The 25,853-nt window shown below is 43.8% G+C and overlaps 1 protein-coding gene across 2 annotated transcripts in view; it reads left to right on the top strand.

The window, feature by feature from the left end:
- Positions 1 to 24,755, top strand: part of GM2A (ganglioside GM2 activator) — a 46,437-nt gene extending 21,682 nt beyond the window's left edge. For both annotated transcript variants that reach the window (XM_086931278.1, XM_086931279.1), the window contains 4 exons: positions 4,145 to 4,287; positions 8,080 to 8,232; positions 23,515 to 23,694; positions 23,876 to 24,755. In XM_086931278.1, the coding sequence (XP_086787404.1) occupies positions 4,171 to 4,287; positions 8,080 to 8,232; positions 23,515 to 23,694; positions 23,876 to 24,049 (624 nt within the window). In that variant the 5' untranslated portion in view covers positions 4,145 to 4,170 and the 3' untranslated portion in view covers positions 24,050 to 24,755. The remainder of the gene's footprint in view (positions 1 to 4,144; positions 4,288 to 8,079; positions 8,233 to 23,514; positions 23,695 to 23,875) is intronic.
- Positions 24,756 to 25,853: the final 1,098 nt, after the last annotated feature.

The raw sequence follows: 25,853 nt of genomic DNA, 5'->3' as shown, positions 1-25,853 counted from the left end.
CATACAGCGGTATTTGCATTGAACATGCAGATTAATTATTTTTTTGTGCAGCTGAAACCCCCATAAGTAGGGAAACACGTTATGTATCCTTTAATAAATTAATCAGATCTATGCTCGTTATTTTCATCTAGAGAAATGTTTGTTTAAAAGCAGCGACCTTCTCGATAGTCACAATGGCACATGTTAGCTTCTGTATCTGTAAGCAAACACGTGAAAAGGCTGTGGGTTACACAATATGATTATTTATAATTTTTTATTATTAAATAACGTTTCTATTTGCTATTAAGAATGATTAATTAAGCTGCATAGAGGTAACAAGTGAACCGAACGCTGCGTGGGTCATTTAGGATTTTGTAGAATGGACTGCGTTCCGCCGGGGCACAGGGGGCAGAAGAGGCATGCACTGGTGGTGTACTGACAGCACACATTTGAGAGAGCTCTTGCATGGCGGGCATTTCTAGATCTTAAGAGGAGCCGTTGCCATGGCGACCCCTCTCAAGGCGCGGTGCGTTTCTTGAGTGGCTGCCACGTTTCCTGCAGCTGTGCAGCTGTGCAGCAAACGTTTGTTTTTCAAAAGCAAACTCCAAAAGCAGGAGTTTGTTTTTGTGAAAAACAAAAAACTAACGGCCTGGACACCCTGTGAGTTTTCTCCGTTCAAAGCCCGCCAGTATTTCCCTGTAAGTCCCGAAAAAGAAAAAAAAAAAGATGTCAGGCCTGGTCTGAGGTACTTAGAGTAATGAATGCAATAGAGCAGGTGGACCGCCCGCGTGGAGGACAGGGTACCCCATCAAGTCTGTGGGGGAGTACCTGTCTAACAAATACTAAAAAAAACACATCATGTACTATGCTTGCAGTATCATCAGCCCATAAACTTAATTAGTATACAACCGTGAGCGAGCATGGATTTGAATGTTTGTTGTTTAAATATATATGCAGTCATTCATGCAATCAAGAGTGTAAAGTACACACCAGTACAGCACCATGAGATAAAATACTAGTTGATGTTTTACAAACTGCGTTGTAATTAGAGCAGCCTTCAATGGAATGGAGGCGAGAAGGGTGGAAAGTGCTGGAGTAGAAACTAGGAAGTTTATGCTTGAGAAACGCTGTAGCAAGACTTTAAATCACCTGTGCGTTTCTGTTTTGTAACTGACACAACCATGATGCTTGACCAAAACACCCCTAAGTGAGCAAGGATGCTTCTTATTTCAACACACTCTTGTGATTCATACCTTTGTATAAAGTGGGGCAAAAGACCTCCTGCAGACCCATTTATAAACATCACTCCGTTTAGGATTGCTGATGTTCATATCTTGCATTTTATTCACAATTAAAAAAACAGTGCAGTTTCATGCATGGGTGCATCTTAAAGGGCACAGACTGGGATGGAATGAAATCGACTATCTCCAGCCTCTCTTTGATGGCCTGCCATCCTTCTGAGCACAGAACTGGTCCTTCTCAACACAGGATCTAACTACAGATTCCCAAACATCTAAAAATCTATTCAAGGAGGTATAATGGATCTGGTAAAGCCTTCTTTGGCTCCCAGAATGCACTTCGTTATAATATGCATTGAAACCACAAACATTAAACCCCTTCTTATTTAGTTCTTACAGCTTGCTTCACAACAGATACAAAGCCAGATTCATGGAGTCGGTAGAGCCTTACCTTTGTCTGCATTAAAAGTTTCTATTCGCTAGTTGCTCACCAGTACTCTGGTGAAACTACATCTGAACACAATAGAATCAAATGACGACTTTTTACTGAAATATAAAGCTGTAAGGGAGGAAGACTCCTGCCCTGTCTACAGCCCGACAGCCCCACCACTGACTGAGCAGCCTGGTCTCTTTGCAGATGAGTTTACCTATGCTGGCCAGGGTGGAGGATTCAGCGCTATTGCTACCAGCAATAGTGGAACAAACGCAGCTTCAGCCACCACTGAAGAAATAAGGCTCAGTTTAATCATGTAAAGTGTTTAATGTTAGGGGATAAAAAGCAACCTAAATCACCCTGAGCTACTGTCCTGGCACCCTAAAAAGCCACTTGGCACAGTGTACCAAGCTGTCCTAAAAGAGTTGCACATGCTCAATGCATGCAACTGGGCCAGATATTCACATTTCCCATTGTGGGTTTGGACTGCCTGCCCAGTAGTATTTTTACCCAGCCTTTTGAACAGCCTTCATTTCTGTCAAAGTGCTGTTTATTTTAGGAGGATTACGGAAGAGGTGTACAGTCGGATGAAGTTGTTTGCTCAAAATCACATAGTTTGGTCCAGAGGGGAACCTGGGATTAGAATTATTCTTTCCTGTTTCAAGGTCAGAAGCATAACCACCAGTTCACATCGCCAAGATCTGGACCGGTTGGCTTGGCGCACAGATCTTTTCTTGACTGTCAGTGGATCTGGTGTCGTCTGCATCCGGAAGGTCCAGGTGGCTAGTTGTTATTTTATGTCCGTCAATGAAGTAATATGGACGATGATGATGTCTGAGGGACTCTGCAGCACTTGGAGATATTCTTCAATATAAATAGTCAGATGAGATTCTGATGGATCCAATAGATAAAGGACGGGTCCTCATAATTTCAGGCGGTCTCTGAGATGTCTATCATGTGATGCGGCCCGTGAAGAAGGATGGAGTGGTTCACCATGCAACACGTTCCAGAAACTTCCAGTAGTGTGACTGCTCCAGAGTGTGTGTGTGTGTGTGTGTGTGTGTGTGACTGCTCCAATGTGTGTGTGTGTGTGTGTGTGTGTGTTTGTGTGTGACTGCTCCAGAGTGTGTGTGTGTTTGTGTGTGACTGCTCAAGTGTGTGTGTGTGTGTGTGACTGCTCCAGAGTGTGTGTGTGTATGTGACTGCTCCAGTGTGTGTGTGTATGAATGCTCCAGTGTGTGTGTATGTGACTGCTCCAGAGTGTGTGCGTGTGTGACTGCTCCAGTGTGTGTGTGTGTGTGGCTGTTCCAGAGTGTGTGCGTGTGTGACTGCTCCAGTGTGTGTGTCCATGTGACTGCTCCAGAGTGTGTGTGTGTGTGACTGCTCCAGGGTGTGTGTGTATGTGACTGCTCCAGGGTGTGTATGTATGTGACTGCTCCAGCGTGTGTGTGTATGTGACTGCTCCAGAGTGTGTGTGTGTGTGTGTATGTGACTGCTCCAGTGTGTGTGTGTGTGTGTATATGTGACTGCTCCAGAGTGTGTGTGTGTGACTGCTTCAGTGTGTGTGTGTGTGACTGCTCCAGTGGATATGTGACAGCACTGTGTGTGTGTGTGGGGGGGGGCTCTGGGTGTGTGTGTGGGGGGGGCTCTGGGTGTGTGTGGCTCTGGGTGTGTGTGGCTGGCTCTGGGTGTGTGTGGCTGGCTCTTGGTGTGTGTAGCTTGCTCTGGGTGTGTGTGGCTGGCTCTGGGTGTGTGTGTGTGGCTCTGGGTGTGTGTGTGTGTGTGGTAGTAATTGCTGTCTGCTGAGCTCGTCTGTAGGGTACAATAGGTCTCACATTTGCGAGAGATTAAGCTATTGGCAATGTAAATGGCAATGCCATTTATTTATCTGTTTTCAAAACCAACACATAAATACAAATTTTGTCATTTACAATGCCAATAGCTCTAACTTTTCCAAAGGCGAAACCGTTGCATTGTAAATGCTTGGTTTTTTTGCAATCCAAAACCTTGGTTTTTGGGCACCATATTTTACAGTAGTTTTCTGATATGTTGAAAGGCTGCATGCATTGCTTTGCTGGGGACATAGTAACACTTTATTTTAGCTTTAACCTCTCCAGTGAATGTCAGGTCATTTCACATATTGAATATAATTGAAATGAAGCGGCTCCCCAACATCCCTCAATGCAGTTATTTGAAAAAATCCAGCCTCAGGTTTATTTTCCTTCTGTACAGCCCTTTATTCCATTCCTTTGCGTTATTCCATTCCATTGTTCCAATCACAAATCTTCACTGCACCTCTCATATGCCCTCTGAGAGTCACTGCTGCATGTCGAGGTTCCTTCTTCCTTTGAGCCCGCCACACACAAATATACATTAATGTGTTGATACTACTTATCTGGTGGCATGTTCTCTGTGTATTCCAGTTTGGCTGTTGTGTAGTACATTTTTGTATCTGCGGTATGACTAAATTATTCTTTCTGTCTTTCCTTCACAGAAGCTGTTACCTCTACTACATACAGGATGGCCTATGTCCCGAACCTCCTCGTAGCGCTCTGTATGCTGGTGCTGGGCCTCCCAGCGCTGCAAAGCGCAGTGGTGGTGAATGCAAGATTTGATCGTCCCATGAGGCTCAGTCAGGTGAGCGAATGATGTGCTGTGCTTGGGGTAAGGAGTGAGGGTACGCCAAGCTCTCAAACTGCCCCCTCCATTTGCCATGACAATTGGCATGAATTATAGCCAGGACCACTGGAATTAGGTAACTCTGCAGCCGTAGCGTGTTCTGCATATTTATGAATTCATGACATTTGCCACATAAACCATCATGTGCTCCATAAATTGGCGATTTTACTAGAACCTCAGCTTCATTTGTTGCCATGCAGTGGAAGATCTGTCACAAAGGCTGAATCCTTGTCTCCTTTCAGTTGCTTATTGCTGTATTTTGGGTATTAAACTAGTACTAATAGGTGAATCCTTTAGTCAGCATTAAAATGTGTAAAAATAGTAAAATAATGAAGTTATATGATCACAAAATGTGCTGCATAATTATGCCTCATAATTTGCCTTGTCTTGCTGCATAATTTAGTCAGCCATGTACATAATGTGTTCGTCTGTCGCATAATTCGAATGGCACTTAATATAGCTCATGTACAGCTCTTTCTTATCCCTGGTGCTACCAGATCACCACTTGTTCCGCTCGTTGTCTGTTTCTGAATCCCTTTCCCTTAAATCCTGTGATTCCTGCCCCACGCCCAGGAAGTGATCCTACCTCTGGCATTTAGCTAACAGAAAGCTCCTGACAGAGGAATGGACAGTATTCAGTAGAGGGTGGGTCGGACGTTCCCCGTAAGAAAAATCTGAAGCCACCCTTTGTGTATCCACCTTGATCCAATTGAAAGCCAACAAGAAGATTGAACACTTACTGCCATCACCATTTTCTCATGCTACCCTCTGGCTGCATGTATCCCATCATTGCACCCAGAGTGCATTTCCTGCTGCATTACTGATTTCATTGTGGACCCCTAGGGGACCAAGATTGATTGAGGATCACAGCTTTCTTCTGGAACTAGAGCCACCTCAAAAGGAGATAACAAGAGATGAGAAATAAGCAGAACATGAGCCTGCCATCAGCAGCACTGCCAGAACATTTAGCAGGATTAAAGGCGCTACCAGCACGAGATACAATTCTGCAGTGATAGTAAAATAGTTTTTTGGTTAATAAAACATGTTATTCTTATTCAAAGGGAGACACGTATTGTCAGGTGGACATAACAATATTTTAACATTAAAAAATCTGCATTTGTGTTCTAATCAGTATTTATTTGTAACTTATAATGCACACCTGTGAAGACGTATGGTACAATAATAGTAGTGCTCTTCACTGATATTACCACTGATGTGAGCATATTTGTAAAGTGGTGCGAATAGAAGCAGAGGGCACACTGTTGTGTATTCTGCCACCCTACTTTTTAGGTCTCGCCTAGCGAATGTAGCGCATGCGCTGCTTCGCCTTAGAGAGCCTATTGTTTTCGGTTTGGTGCGCGAAGGAAGACAAGCCATGTGCGCGCACGGAGAGGCGATGTGCACGTGCATGGGGTCCCCCTCTGCTCCCACCATGCGCTTGATTTAGGTTTCCTGCGCGCTCCCACCGCACGCTTGCCTCTCTCTTTACCTGTCCCTCTGCCACGCATTATGTTCTAACACATATCTTCACGTTAACAACTTGTTTTCTAATCTTAGTCGTTCTTGCTGCCTTCTCTGTTGCTTCTTCCTGTGTCTTCACAATGTGTGTTCTCCATGTTTCTGTTGGCTCTGCGTTCTCTCCTCTGCCTCTCATGCCATTCCCTCTCGCTTTATTTGCGCACCCTGTCTCTATTGATTGTCCTTCTGTCTGTATGTCTATGACCATGGCGGGCTGCCTCTGTGCCTCCACACCTCACAAGTGTGGAAAGGCACCTGATTGTGTGTGCTGGGGGAGGAGGGGGCTCAGCTGTCCGCCACAAGAGGCAGCAGGCTTCTTCCATGACGGGGTTAGCTAGCCCCTCCCCCTTGCCAGAGATGCAGCTTTTTCCACATCTCCTGTCCACAGGCAAAAAGAGCACTCGGGAACCAGCACACCTGAAAAATAATAGCGAGACTGAGAGACAGGGGGAGAGGGCGCGCGGAAGGGGGGGTTAGTGATTTAGAGAAAAGAGGGAAACTTCTGATAGAGAGCCGGCTCAGAATGAAGAGATGTGCTCTGTGCTTAGAAGAGGGGCTGAAGGGAGGGGTGCTGTAGAGAGAGGGTCTGGAAAGGAGAGGGGAGCTCTGGAGAGACCTGCTAAAGATGAGCGAGGAGCTAAGGAGAGAGGTGCTGGGGAGGGGATGGGAGTTGTGGAGAGAGGTGATGGAGAGCATTGAAAAGATGCTGGAGAAGAGAGGGGAGCTGTGGAGGGAGATGCTGGAGAGGGGATGTGAGCTCTGGAGAGAGGTGATGGAGAGCACGGACGAGAGATACTGGAGGGGAGAGTGGAGCTGTGAAGAGAGGTGACTGAGAGTCGTGAAGAGAGATGCTGGAGAGGAGAGTGGAGCTGTGAAGAGATGTGCTAGAGAGGAGAGGGGAACTGTGGAGAGACGCGCTGGAGAGGAGAGGGGAGATGTGGAGAGAGGTGCTGGAGAGGAGAGGGGAGCTGTGGAGAGAGGTGCTGGAGAGGAGAGGAGAGGGTAGCTGTGGACAGAGGTGCTACAGCAGCTAACTTCTGTGATGCCTGATCATGAAAGTGGCCCCCTGGTACAAAAAGAATATCAGGGCCACCTTTAACGTGTTCGCACAGGAGGTACTCCCGCTGCTACTAAGCCAATATTAAGCTGAAGCAATTTGGACCTTACAGAAGGTATAAGAGCTTTAGCCAGGTGGACAATGAAGTGGAATCCATTAAAGGCTAACCAGGTTATGTCCATAAGCTGCCCTCGACTACACCAGAATTCTTTCTTCAGCTGTTTTCATCCTTGGCCCCACCACCACTCACACTAATCAAACTATTCCCCCTGCAGTACAACACAGCCATAGCCACTCACTTAACACCACAGCCACAGTCGGATTTTCTACTCTCGCATGCCGCTGACATGGTTGTTGTGCTCTCCTTTATAGCACTGCTTAGATCTCTCTGCTACAGTAACACACTTTTGTTGCAGAAACCAATAAAGAACTCTGCAAAAAGAACTATTATTTCAAACACTGCACAGCTCTACAAGCAAATCTAAAACCGGGAACTTTCCTACACACCACATACACTGCATAACACATGGATAAAGTACATTGTGATTTACAACGCCAATAGCTCTAACTTAAGCAAATGCGAGACCTATTGCATTTTGAATGCTTGTTCTGTTATGGCTTGGTTGAGTGAAGGGAGATAAAGCTGTCTTGCAGTCCATCAGGGGCTCTTCTATTGTTGAAATTACTTGTTGAATAAGTGGATGGGCCCAGAGTTTTGCTCAGAATGCTGTGGCCGATGCTGTTCAATGTCCAGGACGCCGAATACCGAGGCTGCCTGTTTGTGATACCATCTCATGCCTCTTTCCTCCACACCAGGCACTCCCTGCACATTTATTTAGCTATTTTTGGTTGATTTTAATCCATGATTTCTTCCTTTGTCACATTCTTTCCACCTTTCTCCTCCTCCTTCTGTCCCTCTTTTGTTTTTTTTCTTTCTCATACTCTGGGTCAAAATCTGATGAGGAAAAATACGTTTCAGTTTCTAAAAATGAATGCTAGTGGGCCCCACCTACTAAAACACTGGCTCAAATTAACCACTGGTCTTGTTCTTTCCGCTCATACAGATGAGTGCCACACCAGCATTTTCTTGAGCATCCCTTACCTTCTGTCCCGCAATGCTTTATACTAACCTGTGCAAGCATTTGGTCCTTACCATCTTCTTCCTCTCCTGGCAGGTTCAAGGATTCTCCTGGTCCCAGTGTGATGACCTCCCACATCCAGGGAAGATTGAAAGCCTGTCCATCAGCCCAGATCCCATTTCAATTACTGGTGACGTGACTGTGGCTGTTGTATGCTCCACCTCTATCCCACTTGATTCTCCTCTGACGGTAATGAATGGACATTTTTTGTGAACACTGAGCAGCCCGTTTGATAATTGTCATTAAAGCTGACATTACATATGTCAGACAACACAGTCATGAAAACATAATCGTGGGATGCATCACAGCAACAGCAATGTGTCTTTTGTAATTTAACATATCAATATCTGTTTGTACGAATCTGTACAATTGCAAAGGATTTGGGAAATGCAAAAATATATTTTTATGTTAGTGATTTGTAGGTGCTGATCGCACATGCCACTGCAAGGTGTACATAAACTGTATAATTCTTATGGGAAATGTTCTTGTAATTGTCCATATTTTTACCTAGGATTTGAAAGCTATAAGGAAGCACAGTAAAATGTATCTCACAGCTAAAATGAGCCAATAATTACCCCAAACTTTTCAAAGTTTAGAACCAAAATCCAGATAGTCTATCAAAGTTAGTATCAGCGAATTGAAATCGTGCGTCTTTGTTGTAGTGACCTGAGTGCTGGGGGAAGAGAACAGACACGCTGGTGTGTCACTGAACTATGCCTTATTCTCTCTATTCTACTTCATCTCCATGGTTCTGATGGAGCTTTCACCACCCCTGCAGTCTTTGAGCTGACTCAATTCAAATGCTTTGCTCCTCCGCGCACTTTTTGTTGAGTTCCTGGGGCAGAATGAGGGTTCCTGTACCCTGCCTGAGGGCCTGGAAGAATTCCTTGCTTCAGCTTCTTAGAGAATGGCAGCTCCCTTTAGAGATGAGTCAACATGTCTCTCCCAACTCAAACATCCCTTTAGTCGCTTTCCTTGAATCTGTTTTCTGATCACAGAGTTCATCGAGTCAGACTTGCTGTTCCAGTTATTGAAGATGGTGTGAAGCTCAGCTTCTTTTCTGGATCCAGCTCCAGACTTTCTGGACTTTGGTGTGCTTTTAGGTTGTTAGCGATAAGAACGTCGCCTTGACTATATGCAATAGTGGCTTCAGGTGCTTTCCTATGTGAAGGTTTTCTTGATGGTGGTGTGACTCGTGATTCGGTTGATCCAAGGAAATGTTGTAACATTTCTCATTCATTAATGTTTATTTCAGTGGATCCCTTACAAAACCTACAGTACAGTCACATACAAAAATACACTTCTATAAATTTACACAGAAGTATGAAAGTATGAAAATACGACAGTTCAGTACATTCTTGCTGTTTGGTAAATCACTCTTCAGACTTACTTAGGATCTATCTGAAACACCAGGCAAAGTGCGAAGACTATAAAAACAAATTTGTCAACTGTCCTTGTTTCACACGGGCCTCGTAAAACTGGCCTTGTATACCCTGTGCTAGATTCCACATGTACTCCCACTAATTCCATTTGGATCTCCGATTTGAGGTTCCTTAGTGCAGTAGAGTGTTGTCTGATTACCAAGTTGCAGCAAATTGGAACTATCCATTTTCTTCTGTGAAACCAACAAGCAGTGCAAAAAAATACCAAGGAACGCCCTGATTTTTTCATGGTCTTATGGACTGGAAATATAACTGACATAATTACTTATAAGACATTTAGAACAGAAACTATTTATAAACCATATAAATGTGTTCTCTAACCTGGAATAACTGACAAGACTACAGTTTCCCCAGTTCTCTATGCCTTAAAGCAATGCTCTTGGGCCCTTTGTTCGTTAGACTTGTAGGGCTGGGGACACAGACCTGGACGTGCTAGGCTAAAACATTTCTAAGATTACAGTTGCTCGATACTGCAGAGTTAGAGGGGTTTTCAAAATTGGTAGTGTACAAGAAATTGTATTAGCCCACTTAACACCTCGATAATCATATTTTTTGACCTTTTTGAGTACCATGTCCCCCATCTTTAGTCCAACCTTGAATGATCTATGTGGATTGATGTCCATTTCTTTAATTTTTAATGAGTTGATTTACAAACTGCGTTGGTTGCAGAAGATTGCGTTGTTGTTTTAGGAAGTGTTATCTGCGACAACCGTGCAGGAATCTTGTAGCTATTGGGGAATCGTCATCAGAAATTCAGTCATCATTACTATAGAGTGAGAACAATGTGGGACCTTTACATGCAGCAATTCGAACATGTCTGTGTGTGCTAATGCAATTTGTCGGTTAACACGTCCTTCCCCACATGACTTTGACGTAGTTGTCAGTGTGTAGACGTATTACTATAGTCAACAAATTATCCAGAACACCTATACATTTCAGAACTTTCCACAGTGCAGAATTGGGAACCAGATGAATCTCTGCTCTCAGGTCTACAATGGCCAGAACCTGAATTTTGCATTTAATGGCCACACATTTCCTGAATATTAATATAAATTGAAAGACCTAGTCAGTGATATGAATTTAGGTCTGAATCCTGCTTCCAAGTTAGACAAAATGTACATTTCCAACATCCATTCTTGTAATTTATTTAAAACTAGTCTGCAAAATACTTTTTGAAGGTCATTAATCAGACTAGTGGGTCTATAATTTCACGGGTTGTTCCTTCCATTTTTGTATATTGGGATGATTTCGGCTCCCGTCCGAGTCTCCAGAATTGCAGCACCAGCCAAGATGACATTCGACAATAGAATAACATATGGGACCAAGACCAGGAGCTTTGATCAGAAAAGGTCCCACGGAATCTCATGTCATCACCAGATTTGAGGTGGACACAAAACTTAACATTACTTTTTTCATGCAAGCTACTAGGGGCAACTGTATGCCAAAAAGACCAACTGTCATTCTTCTTTACTGCTGCTCTCAAATCTTGCCAGTTCCCTTTGTCCAATTTCGTCATACGTAATACATGTTTGGTTCTGGCCAATATCTTTCATTTGAGATTGCTTCGGTGTTTGACAAATCACACTTGTGGTGGCCAGGTTGTTTGCCACCAGTAATGGTGTTTGGTTCTGGCTAATATCTTTCATTCTACCAGCTTCTTTGTACAAATAATGTTCAGAAGTACTTCTAGATTTTCTCAGGGACCATTTCACACACTTCTCAGTACCTGGTAAAGTCCAGGGTACATCAATGTAAGCAACTATGGTGGTAATTCCAAAAGATGGAATGGATATCCTCAACATGGTGAGCAAAGGCGCTAAAATGTATGCTAACATCTTTGCATAGACATGACTTCCAGATCTAATACAAGATTCAAGGCTGACTTTATGAAAGGTTACCTCTTGAGTAACAGCAGCAGCCTTTTTACTGAATTGAAAAAGCTGAACTTACAAAAAAGGCTTTTGACACTGTTTCCTGAGCTTTTCTGTGTGCTACGCTTCACAGATTTGGCTTTGTTGACCAGTTTATCTGTAAGATAATGGCTCTCCACAATACACCTTTGCAAAAATCTAAATGGTACCTCAACTCAAGCCTTTAATTTAGGTCGGGGCACTTGCCAGGGCAGTTCTTTGTCCCCGCTACTGTTCTTGTTAACTGACAAACCTCTGATTGTTACTCATCTGACATCTGAATTCCCTGTTAACTCACTGGTAAGAGATCATATAAAGCTGCAAGTGTCTATTTTATTTTACAAATGAAATGGACACTCCACTGCATGCAATCCTTGATACTACTGGAAACTATACACCAGCCTCTTGGAACACCACGAGCAAAGACAAAAAGGAAATTTGTCCTTGAACATCCATTGCACTCTGTCCATTCTGAGTAATACTAGCCTGGCAGCCTGATTTCGTGTAATACACAGGAATTTTGTTCAATTTTAACACTGTGGTATCTATTAAGTACAAGGAAAACGATACCTAAGTAAAATAGCTGACTACTGGAAGAATGGTCTTTGAAACTTAGGATGAGCTGGAGACAGTCAAGACGATGGCCCGACCAATGTAAACTATTTAATTAGCATGTTACCTATCAGATTATTCAATGAGTTCTTAAAAAATATAGGCAAACAAATCTCCAAAACCTAAAAGAGAAACATTTCAAAGAAAGAAATCCAGCTTAAAAAACAGTTAGATTTTGGCCGATTTTTAGGACTATCAAACAGCATTTTTTTGCGACTACTGAGCCCATCCGTTTCTATTTGAGACCATTTAATCATCTTCAAATGTTATAAGACCTGCTCTCTTCACATGGTATTCTACCATCTCTCACCACTCCCCCCCCCATTCAAGGCGTATCCTAGCAGACACTGCTGTTGCACTAATGAAACTTTATGACAAGCTTGACAAAAAACGTTCAACTCTAAGCTGAAGTCTTTTTTGGAAAACAAGCATCTCAAAATAGTACACCAATCAAATTCCTGGCCACGCTGAATCGATATAGGAATAACTTCCTTCATACAAAATATAGGGTCATTTGAAGACCCTATCTCTTTCTCTACTATACAAGCAAAATACAATCTAGAATATGTTGTAATTTCCAACTTTCTTAAACTCAAAGGTGCTCTCCCTAGAATTGGGCCTTAATAACTTCCAGCCCTCCACGCTCTTACGGGTAAGCTAGCCAGCAAGAGTCATATCGTCTCAAATTTTTATAAACCCTCCTCACTCCCAGATCACAAACTAAATGCAATAAGCATGTTAAACTGGGAAAGGTCTTCTCAAGTAAACTCCTCTCTAACTGAACCCCAGCTTACCTGGCAGTATATGTTTAAATATAAAATAATACCATCCTTAACACAACACACACTTTGTTCATGATTTGTAGGTCTTACTGAACACCTGCAACATTTTTTAAAACCTCCACGTCCTGAGGATTTATTCATGTGCCAATTCAGTTTGGCTTGAAATAAATAAATACATCGAAGAGATAAACCATTAGCAGTACACTAAACACTTCGGTGCTGTAGGTAATCTGAATTTGCCTAGCCTCAGCAAAGACGACCATGAATTATTAGATCCACTCCTGTTAACAATAGTCAAAATCAATCTCTCAGGATGGAAATCTGTGAAGAAGATCTCTATCCACATCTGGTGGGCATGGATTTGATTCCTACGCAGTTCTGAAAATCTAGCTTTTATGCAGTCTACCCTGAATAACAATAGCTGTCCACTTTAGAAGAAACTGGATATCATACAGAGGAATTAAGACTGCTTGAATGTTCTCTCCAGTCACAGTTGTCAATTTTCAGCACAACCAACATATTTGTACTGTCTCCAAGTATGCAAGGTTGAAGCTATTTACAGGTTTTGCCAGCCACTCACTACACATAGTTTATCTTTTTTAAATGCACTGTTAAACAAGAGGCTTGTTGATCATACAAGCACAACCCTGTGTAAATCCAACTCATAACGTACTGTTATGCCCACCATCTAAATTAAATCCCTAATTTATTTATTGTATCATTACCCAACAGCTAACATCTTAATACATACAATTAATGATGAGTCGCCTACAAAGTGCTGCTGGTAAAAGCAGTATACAAGATATTCCTGTGATAATAAACAGAACCAATATTCCTTCATTTGTTTGTTGCGTGTCATATTCCTTATAAGTAGATCATTGTATTATTGAATAATATTTTTATTATATATTAGTCTTATAATTATTTACTTTGCCTCTTTTTCATTACTTAACTTTTTTGTTAAGTTAATCTAAAGTATTTTATGTTTTATATTGTACTTTCTGATGGATACTTTTAAAAGTAGATTCCTCACCCATAGAATATTCCCCAGACTGGATCAAGAGGTTTCCACTACATTGCTCCCACATGCCACTAGGTGGTGTTGTACGGCCCTGCACTGTATTCAATCCACACTGGAAGTGATGAAGCACAGCCACATATAGGTGCCACACCTGTGTGCCAATGTCAGTTCCTTTCTTTATGCGCCTTGTAATACAGATCCGGAGCTCCGCTCCCTTTTTGTTGAGTGATGATTTTCTTCCAAAATCTTTTCCAATGTGCAAGGGAATAATGTACCCTCCAAAGACTACAGGGTTCCAACCATACCATAACTGCCGGAAATAGATATCAATGACCGAATCGTACAAGGTGTGCCTCAGATGTTTGGGCTGAAGGCACAATTCAAAGCTCTGTGAAGAATGTGCCCTGATGCACCAGATGGCGGTGCAGGATCATGCACTAAACCAGTATGCTGCCAAACACAGAAAAGACTCACTGGCCTCGCATAAGTTCTACTCCCACTACAAAATGTGGGCACAGACTCATTCCTGCTCCTGAGGCCATCCAGCAACAGGCCCGCTTTGTGGTCGATGTCACACAGTGAGTCCAACTATGAATCTAAGAAGTAGCAAAAGATCGTGTCAATCGATCCTGCGCCTGTTCCTGATCGCAGTGCAGATTCGTCACTTAGTACCATGGCGTTCCAAATTTCCAGGGCCATCAGCAGTGCCACAGCAGCTCAAGGCCTTTATGGAGGCCATCTTGCGTATTTTAACACTCCTACTGCTCCCTTTGGGCCTAAAGGATAAACAAAGGTCTTCAGTTGTGTTACCACCTGCAGATCAGTCCTCGGCTCCTTCTGTGGCCCTTGAACTTACCTTGAATTCTGCAGCAACTCCGGAGGCAACTTAAATTCATGCTCAAAGATCTGCACCATTTTCTTTCCCACGACTCCGCTGTCCAAAATCGAGCTGAATCTATCACGACCATGGCCAAGGTCATGCTTTGACTCCACGCTAGGACACCTGGTATCCATCAACTTTGGTTCCGATAAAACCCTTCCACAAGTCCTTCCTCAGAGTATTCATCAACTTTTTGACACTGATTATGATGAACCCGATAATGACTATGTTAATGTTGAGGCTGGTTTACCTGCACGCAGGTGATAACTGTGCACTTGCAAGAGGCTATTGGACTGGATGCATCCCCTGAGACCGGGTTGGTTTGGCCCCTCAGACCCCCAAAGAGGGAGAGTGCATCATTTGCCACTGTGATCATTAGATGTACAGCTGAGGTCCTGGACCTAGAGCTTCCTGCTTTTGAAGTTAATACAGATGTCCTTACTGAGGTGTTTCACCCTTGACCAACCTCATCTGAGCCTTAGCTTCCATTTAATAAAGCCCTGACTGCCCTTAGGACTACCTGGCTGAAGCCTTGCTCTTGCACACTGATTTTGACCTTCGAAGTTGAGACGGGCTGTTACTCCGGCTATTTCCTAATGCTGAAATAGGATGGAGGCCGTTGTTCTATTTTGGTTCTTTGCCCTCTAAAAACCATCTTTCTTATTGCAAACACTTCATGTATTTGCACGAGTGAGCTTCATTCTTCATTCTTCCTCAGTGCAGCTCACTACATCTTTTTCCCTAGACAGACTGGTGATGAGAACAAGGGAAGCGTTGTTGCTTAAAGTCGTGATTCCTTTTTAGGTCGAAGGCCTAAAAGGCTGCGCTTGCGCAGTCTTAGGCCGGAGATTTAATGAGTTTGAGTAGCGGCGAAGGTCCCGCCTCCGTGCCCCCTCTCTCCTTCATTGGCTGGCTTCCTAAACGGAGGCCAGCCATTGGAGGAGAGATGCGTCACTCCAAAGAAGCCCCGTCTTTTTCGGATTTGGGGGCGTCATTTTTGCTGTTCTTTAGACAGTGACGTCGCCCGTCACTCAGAACAGCAAAATACGCCCCCAATTCCGAAAAAAAATCTGAAGCTTGTGGCCGCCATTTTAAGTCTTCTTGTGATGAGGTAGGCTGCTGTCCTCGTTTCCCGCTGTCTTTTTCCCGCCCCCCCTCCCGCTGTCCGTCTCTGTTTCCGCCCTCCTCCCGCTGAATCGGTCGGCCGTTGTTTTCTTTCCCTGCCTGGTCTTTTTCCCGCCCCCCTCCCACTGTCCGTGTTTGTTCCCGCCCTCCTCCCGCTGATTAGGTCGGCCGCTGTGCTGTTGTATTCTTTTTCCCACCCCCCTCCCGCTGTCTGTCTTTCTTCCCGCCCCCCTCCCGCTAAATAAATCATTCAGTGGTAGCCGTCTTTTTTGCCGCCCCCTCCCGCTGTCTGGTTCCCGCCGTCTTTTTTCCCGCCCCCTCCCGCTGGTCCTGTCCCGCCCGCACAGGATCTCATCGCAACTGGTATCTTGAACGCCCACCATAATTGCAGGACGCTGAGGTGTGCGTGCTCAGGACTCGGGAGACGGAGGGAACAGACCGGAGCACTCCTGAGGAACGAGGACGAGCCAAATGAGGAACAAGGACGTGAAGCAGATGAGCTCACCGAGGAGCGAGGACGAGAAGCAGACGAGGCACCCCAATGACGTGCGGAGAGAGCCGGTGTTGAGCAGGAGGAGTGGACGGAAGAGTGGTGGTCACTCCCGGAGGACATTGTAACGCCGCCGAAGCTCAGGAGAATTGCGGCCCCCGTGGTATGTCGTCCTGCTCTGCCCCCCCCCTTCCCTCCCCCCGCAGCTCCGTCGTCCTGCTCTGCCCCCCTTCCCTCCGCCCGCAGCTCCGTCGTCCTGCTCTGCCCCCCCCCCCCTTCACTCCCCCCGCAGCTCCGTCGTCCTGCTCTGCCCCCCGTCGTCCTGCTCTGCATCGAGGGTAGTGGTGGCCCATCTGTAATTGGACCCATCATATGGCCCCTGGATGGGTCACCATACCCCCCCCCCCCCCCCCCCCCCCCTCGAGTTTCAGTCTCGAGGCTGCAGGGGGCGTCAGGCCAGCTTTAATGAAACACAAACTGCCACCCAAACCCTACCCGCCAAACGACCCCACCACCACCCGATGCAAAATTCAGTCACCCTCTTAGAAATGATGGCCAAAGGGCCAGTTACATTTTTTACAGGAACAAAATATGTTAAATAGAAACGTAACTAGACGCTTCAGACACCAGTGACCACGGTCAGAGGGCAGCTAGAAACCCCCGGCGCTGCTCCCGTGGCAGTTCAATACACACCCAAACCATTATGGCAGTAGGGAAACCTGTTTGAATTGGTCAGCCTGGCAGCCCCGGGGGATAGGGTCATGACCCTCAGGTGTGTCAGGCATGCCCGAGTCTTATTTGTGAAGGGGGTCGCGGGCGGCCTCCCCATGGTGCCAGCTTCGATCTGTGCATTCAGATTGGAAGTGTAAAAGAACGCTTACTTGCATAGCGCTTCAGGTCTAAATTAAGACCTTTTTTTTCCAAAGCGCTGCTGTTTTGCCCAGAGAGAGATCTGTGAGGTAATTTGCTCAGGATCACCCAATGTGTCAAATGGGCGAGCTGGGTTTAGCACCAGGTCCGTACCCACCTCCCCGAGCGATGATACACCGTGGAAACCATCCTTTTCTAATCCTGGAAGAGGGTGTGAGGTTGAAATACATCCCGGTGGTCTGTGGGTATTTATGCCCCTTTCACTCTGGGTGAATTGGCAGATTCATGGCGCGCGCACAAAGCCCTGTGTTGGGCCGGTGGGGGAGGGGGGCACCTGCTTGGCTGCTCCCAGAAGCGCCGCAGTGTGAACTCCAAGTGCCGCTCCCGCACCCCGCTCTGGGCTCCCACGTGAAAGAAACGGCCCGCCAGGCCCCCGGTTAGAGATGGGTCAGTGCCTGCCTCCCTCGGGTCTTCCCAGCCTCCCCAGCGTGCAGATGCCAGATAGGATCTCAGTCCCCTGCAGTTTCCTCGGTTGACGACGAAAACAAGAGCCGCTTCCTCTGCTCTGGCGCGGGCACGGGCAGTCAGATAAGTTTTCTTTAAATTTATTTTTTAACCCCCCCGCGCGAGTCTCCCCCCCCCACCCCCGCGAGTATTGTGTGGGTGAAATTAAGCCCTTGATTGAAAAAAAATGTTCTTGGGTCTGCTTTTGCTTACGCACATTAAACGCAGATATAAATATGTTTTAACCTTCCTATTGGTTTCTGAAAGAGAGATCGCCTAATGTACAGTTTAGATGTATTGGATTGTTTTGAATGGTTATCTGTAGTCTTCAGATCTCAAATGTATTCAGCGTTGTTTTTGCCTCTTTGCTTATAAAGCAGCCAAACAATTGTCTGCCACACTTTAAACAGCTTTTTGGAATCCATGACCAGTGTTGGTATGTAGATTCAGTGATTCCACGTACAACCAAGGGGTCGCCCACAGTCAGACTACAGCCAAGTTAACTGAATTGTTTACAGTGAGACCAGCATCTGATTAGTGTGCTAATCAAACCACAGTCTCTATTACTAGAGTACTTTTAGGTTACAAGGTGATGGACCGGATCGACTCCTCTTTCCTTCCCTATGATACCTGCACTTTTTAATTTGTTATACCTTCAGTTTAATACATGCTCCAATATATGATCTATATGAAAGAAAAAGGTGATGAAATGAAAGGAATCCCATGCATTGCACTTGATAAATTTTTAGAAGTTTAGAAGTTATTTTGAAACCTATTCATGTGCTATTGGCAATGTAAATGACAATGTCATTTATTTGTTTTGTAGGTGGCTCTATGTGTGGGTGGCTCTGTCTGTGTGAGGGTGGCTCTGTGTAGGGTATAGCTATTGGCATTGTAAATGACAATGCCATTTATTTAACGATTAAGCTATTGGCAATGTAAATGACAATGCCATTTATTGATGATTTAAAAAAAAAAAAGAAAAGAAATGTCATAAGCAGTGCCAAAAGCTCTACCTTTAATGATGCCGAGACCATTGCATTGTAAATGCTTGTTACATTTGGCAATCCATCATCCTCCCAACTTTCTTTGCTCCACCACACCCCTTGAAAGACAAATAAGAGCGGATCCATTGGCCAGACACCAAAAGAACCTTAAGCTTTTAAATCAATCACACCAAACGCAATCGAATAGATGATCAGCTTTTTTGTGGAGTTCTCTCGGACAAAGAAAGGTAAGGCAGTGCTGAAAAGGAATTTGGGAAAGTGGGTAGTCCTCTATATCAAGATCTGCTATGTAATGGCCAAGAAGAAGCATTTGGAAGGGTTGAGGGCTTATTCCACCAGGGCTAAGGTTGGCATCTATTCTAAAGTTTAGGATCTTCAGTTGGTAGTTTCCACGCATTACCCTCCCACATCCTCATTCTGTGGCGTGTTCTTTATTCCCCCACCTAAAACGGTCCCAGGATGTTTGTTTCCGGTCCACGCAGGACCTGGCTTGGCAGTTTGTGCTGGACTGTTCCCATGAGGAGCAGACTGATTTGCATATGGCTGGGTCCAAACTAGGGTGGCATGGTGAGCAAAAGAACAATGGATTTAACCTAGATATCTTGACTGGGGTGAACGTTTGATTTGCTCTGCATTTCGCCCATCATCTGTGTGTCTTTTTCAATTACTAAGATGGCTGTTAGTCTTCAAAATATCAACATTTTTCCGAAGCAAAGTGGGTGGGTAGCCCTTTTTTATGCATGCTTTGAAGTGTTGCATGTTGTTGGTCTTTTCTCAATATTAGAAGTAATTTAAAGACAATTCTGTGGCTTCCCACATGTCCAGACTGCCCTGGACCCAAAAGGCCATTAATTTGAGGGCTGAAGCATGTCAACCTATTAAGATGGTAATAGGACCATTATTTCCTAACCTTAGCCCTGCATACGTTTTTAGGCATACCTGAACAGCCACTAGTAAAGGGATAACTTGGTTGTTCAAGGTATTTTTGGTATAACTATAAATCCCGGGTGAAGTAATATTCAAAGTGTTGTGACACCATCCTGGTTTTTAGGGACCAGGATGAGACCCGATGATGAAGCATGCCACTAATAAACTGTCCTAGGGTCTAACAAAGAAAACAACCTGTTTTCTTTAAAGCATGGTGTTATCCTTAGGATATATCAGATTTCTTGCATAAGGTTGCCGCGTGTGGAATGCTTTGTAGTGTCATGGTATATACTTAAGGAGACTGTATAGCCTTCCCTGAAACAAGAACTCTCTCTTCGGTCCTCAAAGGATGTTCCGGTGACACCCCTTTTGTGTTTTAGGTTGCAGACTAATAATAACTCTAATCCGCTGCCCAGTCATTCAGCCGCACACAGGGCACTTATCTAAGTATAAAGAGCAACAAATGAAAGCAAAAAGATGGCAACAATTTCTGATGTTTTTGGATAGAATAGTTTTTGTTTAATTTTTGAATGTTGTTATTTTTATTGTGCTCTATAGAGCAACAAAAGATTATAGTTGTATATTCGTCTCCATACCTTGCTAGAAAATCAAGATTGAATGCGGGGCTAATTGCTGATAGAAAGGATTGAATTGTCCTAGATGATTAAGTAAGTCAGGCAACTCAAAGACTAATAACTTAACAAAATGATTCTAAGTTGATCATTTTGTTTTAAGATCTCGTTTAGTCCCTTTATCCTAAAGGGCCCAAATTTGGTAAGGAATATAGACTGATACATCATCAAATGCAAAAGAGTGTGGTTAGACCTTGATGACAAGGAGACAAAATACAAGATTAAATGAAGTAAGCTTGGCTGTAGAGTGTGATGAACCCAGATTAGCCAAATTTCAGTGCAAAAGAGTGGTTGCTGCTAGACCCCAAATTTGTCTTGCTGGGCATACCCGGCACTAGTAGTAGCATAACGGGACTTAGCCAGGGTGTGTGGGGAGTGGGGGGGAGGGGTCAGTGGCAACTCCCCAGCTTCGAGAGTGGAAGGCGGGAATGGACATTTACATGGCAGTAGAGAGGGTCACATACAAAGCAAGAGGATGCCCGCGAAAATTCTGAAGGGTGTGGGGCAGGTGGACGCGATATTATGGACTAGATGGAGGATTGGGAGATGGTTAGGTGGCTCTTACGGTGTCCCTACACCTCCCCTAGCTATGGCATCCGGCTTGTTTGTCCCGGGGTACTTTGGAGGGGGAATACGCCTGGGAGGCTGAAGTGCAGGAAGGGGAATGGGTGGGAATGGCAGGTGAACGTTGCACGAAGGGAAGAAGATGTGGGAGTTTATGCACTGTGGATTCGATGTGTACATTTCTGCACAACTGTACCTAACTGTGACATGCTTCTTTTTGTTTCGTGTTTGACACAAAATGCAAATAAAAATACATTTTTTTAAATCAATAATAATACAATCACTGAGAGAGGAGAATAGAACATTGTTGGGATCAGGTGATCAGATCTGTGAATCAGACACAAAGGTAGTTATTTAGAGTTTTGTGGATGTACCGTTGAGCCTATCTAGAATGTATACACAATTATACACTCGAAATTGGGCGGTTGAGGCACCTGTGTATTTTTTGCAGATGTCCGGCACCCATCAAACTCTCAATAACCCCCTAATCAGTAATCACCATGTCAATTTGAATAAGAGCGAGACTCTCTACCTTGTAATCTTGGTCTATGTAATGTATATAATAAGCATGTATTGATTTACAGAGTGCAACCCTATGTACAAAATAACAATATGAGGTACATAAAAGGTTTCATATTACACATGGTAGGGGATACGAAGGGTGCTTGCTTGGCCCAGTGAGGTACAAGTGGGTAGTTAGGTGGGGACACTAGAAGGTGACTCGAAGGGAGGATTCCAAATCAGAAAGTGTGGGAGTCATAGACTACACAATGACATGCTTTGAGCTCTTTCTGGAACATGAATAGGCCTTTGGTACAGAGGATATGGAAACCTCATGGCTAAATTGAAGAAACACCTGCTGTCGACCACCGTTCGTTTACATTGAAAAGCAACAACATGGCAGGATTGGGTTGTCAGGACTGATATTCGAGAAGATCACTTGCAAAAGGGGTGTGGCACAGGGATGCTTCATGGCCCTCAACCAGTCAGCTTGTGTACGAATTACATGTATGACTATGTGCTGACAGACAGAGAATGTCTCAAGGCTGTAGGTGTGTAAGATTCCAATCCTTTTGTATGCAGACGACTCAGTCCTTCTAGGTACTGTCATTCTGTCCTTTTAATTAGAACTGCATAACACTCGATAGTTTGTTGACCACAGAGAAACATGGTTCACAGACAAGAACCTGAGGAATGATGAACCGAGTCCAAATGAATGAAATGATATGTGGGCAGAGGGAACACATGCAGAAATAATATCATTTCTAGCTAAACAGCAAGAAGCTTAAGACGACGAATACCTATTTGGTACTATAATGACCAGCATATTGTTTAGAAGTACCACAGATTGTGCTGGGTCTCTTAAACCAAGAGATTGAAACAAACATAGGACTACTAAGTCTCAGATCAGGGTTACTGGGAAATCAAGGAAGTCCCTAAAGACTTTTTAGAATAAACTGACTTACTTACAGATGCAATATTTTTAAGAAGGATTTCCCAAGACCCTATATATTGCAATTGCTACTTTTTAAATATTGTGCAGGCCCTAAAAGTAATTTCCGTTTTGAATAAGAAACACTACATTTGCAAAATGGTCAATAATGACATTAACAAAATATAAGGGGTTTCTAATTAGCAGATCCTTGTGGTTACCCAGATCACTGGTACATTGAGGACCTCACAAGGATAAATGCCTAAATGTACCCACGCCAGGATTTAAACCTCTAACTAGGGGGCATAGCTGCAGTGGATGCCTTAATCCACTGAGGCATCAGACCCATCATACATTCAGGCCACATGTTTGGAGGGGAAACGTCTCAGCTACCTGAATAAGGGACTGATGAAACACAGGTGAATTAGGAGACCCATAGAAGATGACAATAAAACCCATTAAATAAAAAACATGGTTCCTGTCCCAACTAAGAGAAACCCTGAATTCATGAAGTAGTGTCAGTGGGCTATGATTTTATCAATATGCATTGTGCATAGCGAGGCGAGCACTCTACATCTACACGCATACGTTTTGCAACTACTGATTGCTCTCACCTATAACATTAATAAACGTACAGATGTGTAGTGCTGATGTTCCTATCGAGCTCCACAGAATAGCAATACATTCTTTAGGGAACTACTTGTTCCATCTAAGTAGTAATGATTACGCTGCGGCTACACGGATACTGTGTTCCACATATGAACAATGGCAATTAATGTGTTCCTCACATTACCTAAACAATAGCCAGAAGGGTAGAACCTGAAATGTGTGCTCTTCAACAATCATTTCTGAAGTTTAGCAGGGCATTTGAAAATCACAGTATTTAGTGTCAACTCCTAAAACAGATAATCTAGAGATTCTGAGAAGGAGATGGTTACCTGGCGTTTGCATGTTTCAAGTCCATAGTGTGTTCTGAGCTGATGTCAACATAGTCAACCACCTTTGCTCTCATGACATCATGGGTTCTTTGTGCAACATATCACTGTACCCCCTGATGTGAGCATGTAGTGCAGTGAACACCTGCTTTAGGAATTTGTGTGCAAACTGTGGCAATCCGTTCTAAATCCTGACAGGTTGAAATACGTCTTGCATTCTTCTGTTCAATAAAATCTTACTATAATACTTAACTTCTAGCCTAAAAAGACGTTTGAGTTTGTGGCTGGTTGTTTTTGGCTTTTAAAAAAAACTATAAATAATATTTGGTCTGTTGCAGCTCACCCTCACCATTGAGAAGAAGATCCTGGACATTTGGGTGAAGATTCCTTGTCTGAACAACCTTGGCAGCTGCACCTACGATGCCTGTGAAACTCTTGAAAAGATTTTTCCCGTAGGACAGACCTGTCCAGAGCCCTTGCACACCTATGGCATCCCATGCCATTGCCCCTTCAAAGCGGTGAGATAACGGGGAAGTAGCTGCGGGGACAAATGGGCTGGTGACAAAAGTGTTATGGGGAAATAGCCCAAGAATTACAGGAGTGTACTGGGGTTAGTGAAAGTGGGGGTTGCCATGACTCAGTAGGTTAAGTAGCTACTCTAGGACTGACGTCTGGATTCTCTTGCTTCTCTTCACGCAGGGCACATATTCTCTACCCAGCTCCACATTCAGCATTCCCGATGTGCCCCTTCCATCATGGCTAGAAGAAGGAGACTACCGTGTGAAGGGTGTCTTGAGCAATGCAGATGGCGAAGTTGGATGCGCTAATATTGATTTGTCCCTGAAGTCAACGTCTACATCCTGGTGGAAATAGAAATGCACCTGACTGTGGCAAGGAGGTGGTCTTCGGGTAGCAATGCCCCAACAATCTTGGTTGGTGCTCTTCTCTCCACCATCCCTCCTCTCTGCCTCCAAGATCACTCTGTGAACATAAAGCTGTGTTTGCACCCAGAAATCTACAAATATGCTTCTCTACGAGATTATAGACTCCTGTTCCCTCTACTGCTTATCATTTAGTATTATGCATTAGTTTTAAAGTTAAAGCAAACAGATTTAACACTGTAACGTTTGTGTTACACAGAACAGCCAATCAGCACCTGAAGGGTACAGAAGACTATAGTTAAAATTGATATTTTTGAATCTAACTATTGTTGGTGCGGTTTGGGCTTTTTATTGCATTTTAAGATGTACTGTAACTCAAATCAGGGGTACCCATTTTATATTTCCTAAAAAACAGATTCTGCAATTAATCAATTGATCCATTTTATATTTTCTAACAATAGATTTTACTATTACCTGAATCAATTAGCCCATTTTATTGATCTCAGCTAGATAATGCAAGAAGGCCGTCCTGGCAGGATTTGAATCTGAGAAGTGAGTATGTTGCTTACTGAGCTTTGACACCAGACAATCTGCCTTTTCCATTAAAAAACTGAGACTCACGTACCGTTTGAAGGAGATGAAAAATATACACATGTGAAAATCAAATAAAAACTTTACAAATAAAGACATAGATTATATGCATGGCTAAAGAAAATGAATTTCTAAAATGGAGCGGTTTTAAACCTGGTAAGGGCTAGAAATATGCATTATAGAACCATCGGGCTTTTGAACTTTTATTTTAAAAAAGCCTATAGGTGGGGATGACTGGTGTATTTTCATCAGTGAATTTGTATTCTCAAGATGGCCCATGCCAACATTTTATTAACCTGTGAGTAGAGTGTCATATCTGCTTGTGGATCTTTTGTTGAGCTACGTGCAGTTAATCAGTCTCCACTAACACGAATATGGCAACTTTTTGGGGCTATTATTTGCCTGCCCAAGCCTCCTGTGTCCATGACCTTCTAACTTTCCTTTTACATTCCATCTCTGCCCCCGTAAAAAATCAGTTGTATATCAAATTCTAATTCTTACCAGGGTTCAATGTTCCCTTATCATTTTCACTTAATTGCATGGAATATAACACTGACTATTAAACCCATGATGTCCAAGATTTACTGATGAGGGCAGGGTCTGTTATAGGTCCTTGCATATCTCATATATTATTATCAAAAGAAATTAGTATAAATGGAATTATTTGCGTACTCCGAGGTTATCTTGAGAATATGGTAGGATTGGGCTTTCCTGGATCTACTTTAGACACCTGTCTATGAAGCCATCAAAAATCACACTGAAGTTAATCGTACCATAGAAAACAAGTTCTAAATCTCATCCCAAATAAAACTACAATAAATGTACCTTTACCCATGTTTATTACTTTTCCTCTGACCTGTTAAAGCAGTTGCACTTCACTCCCAATCAATTTAAAATCGGCCCTTCTGTATAGAGCAGAAACTTGGGAGGCCAACAGTGACCAAAACCAGCAAAGTCCAGACCGTCATCAACATCTGTCTGAGGCAAATCCTCCAAATCCACTGGCCAAACCCCATCTACAACATCGACCTGCTCATTAAGAAACCATGCTGGGGCTAAATAGGCCACACCCTCTGCAAGCCCGCATCAAACACCACTAGGCACACCATGACCTAGATCCTTCAAAAGAAAAGGAAAAGAGGAAGGCCAAGAAACACCTGTCACTGAGGCCTCGAGGCTGACTGCAAGGAGATTAGTTACACCTG

The sequence above is a fragment of the Lissotriton vulgaris genome, chromosome 7 (genome assembly GCF_964263255.1).
Source record: "Lissotriton vulgaris chromosome 7, aLisVul1.2, whole genome shotgun sequence".
In the NCBI taxonomy this organism is placed as follows: Eukaryota; Metazoa; Chordata; class Amphibia; order Caudata; family Salamandridae; genus Lissotriton; species Lissotriton vulgaris.
Note: the sequence above shows the minus strand (reverse complement) of the source record. Positions and strands in the feature narration are given on the sequence as shown.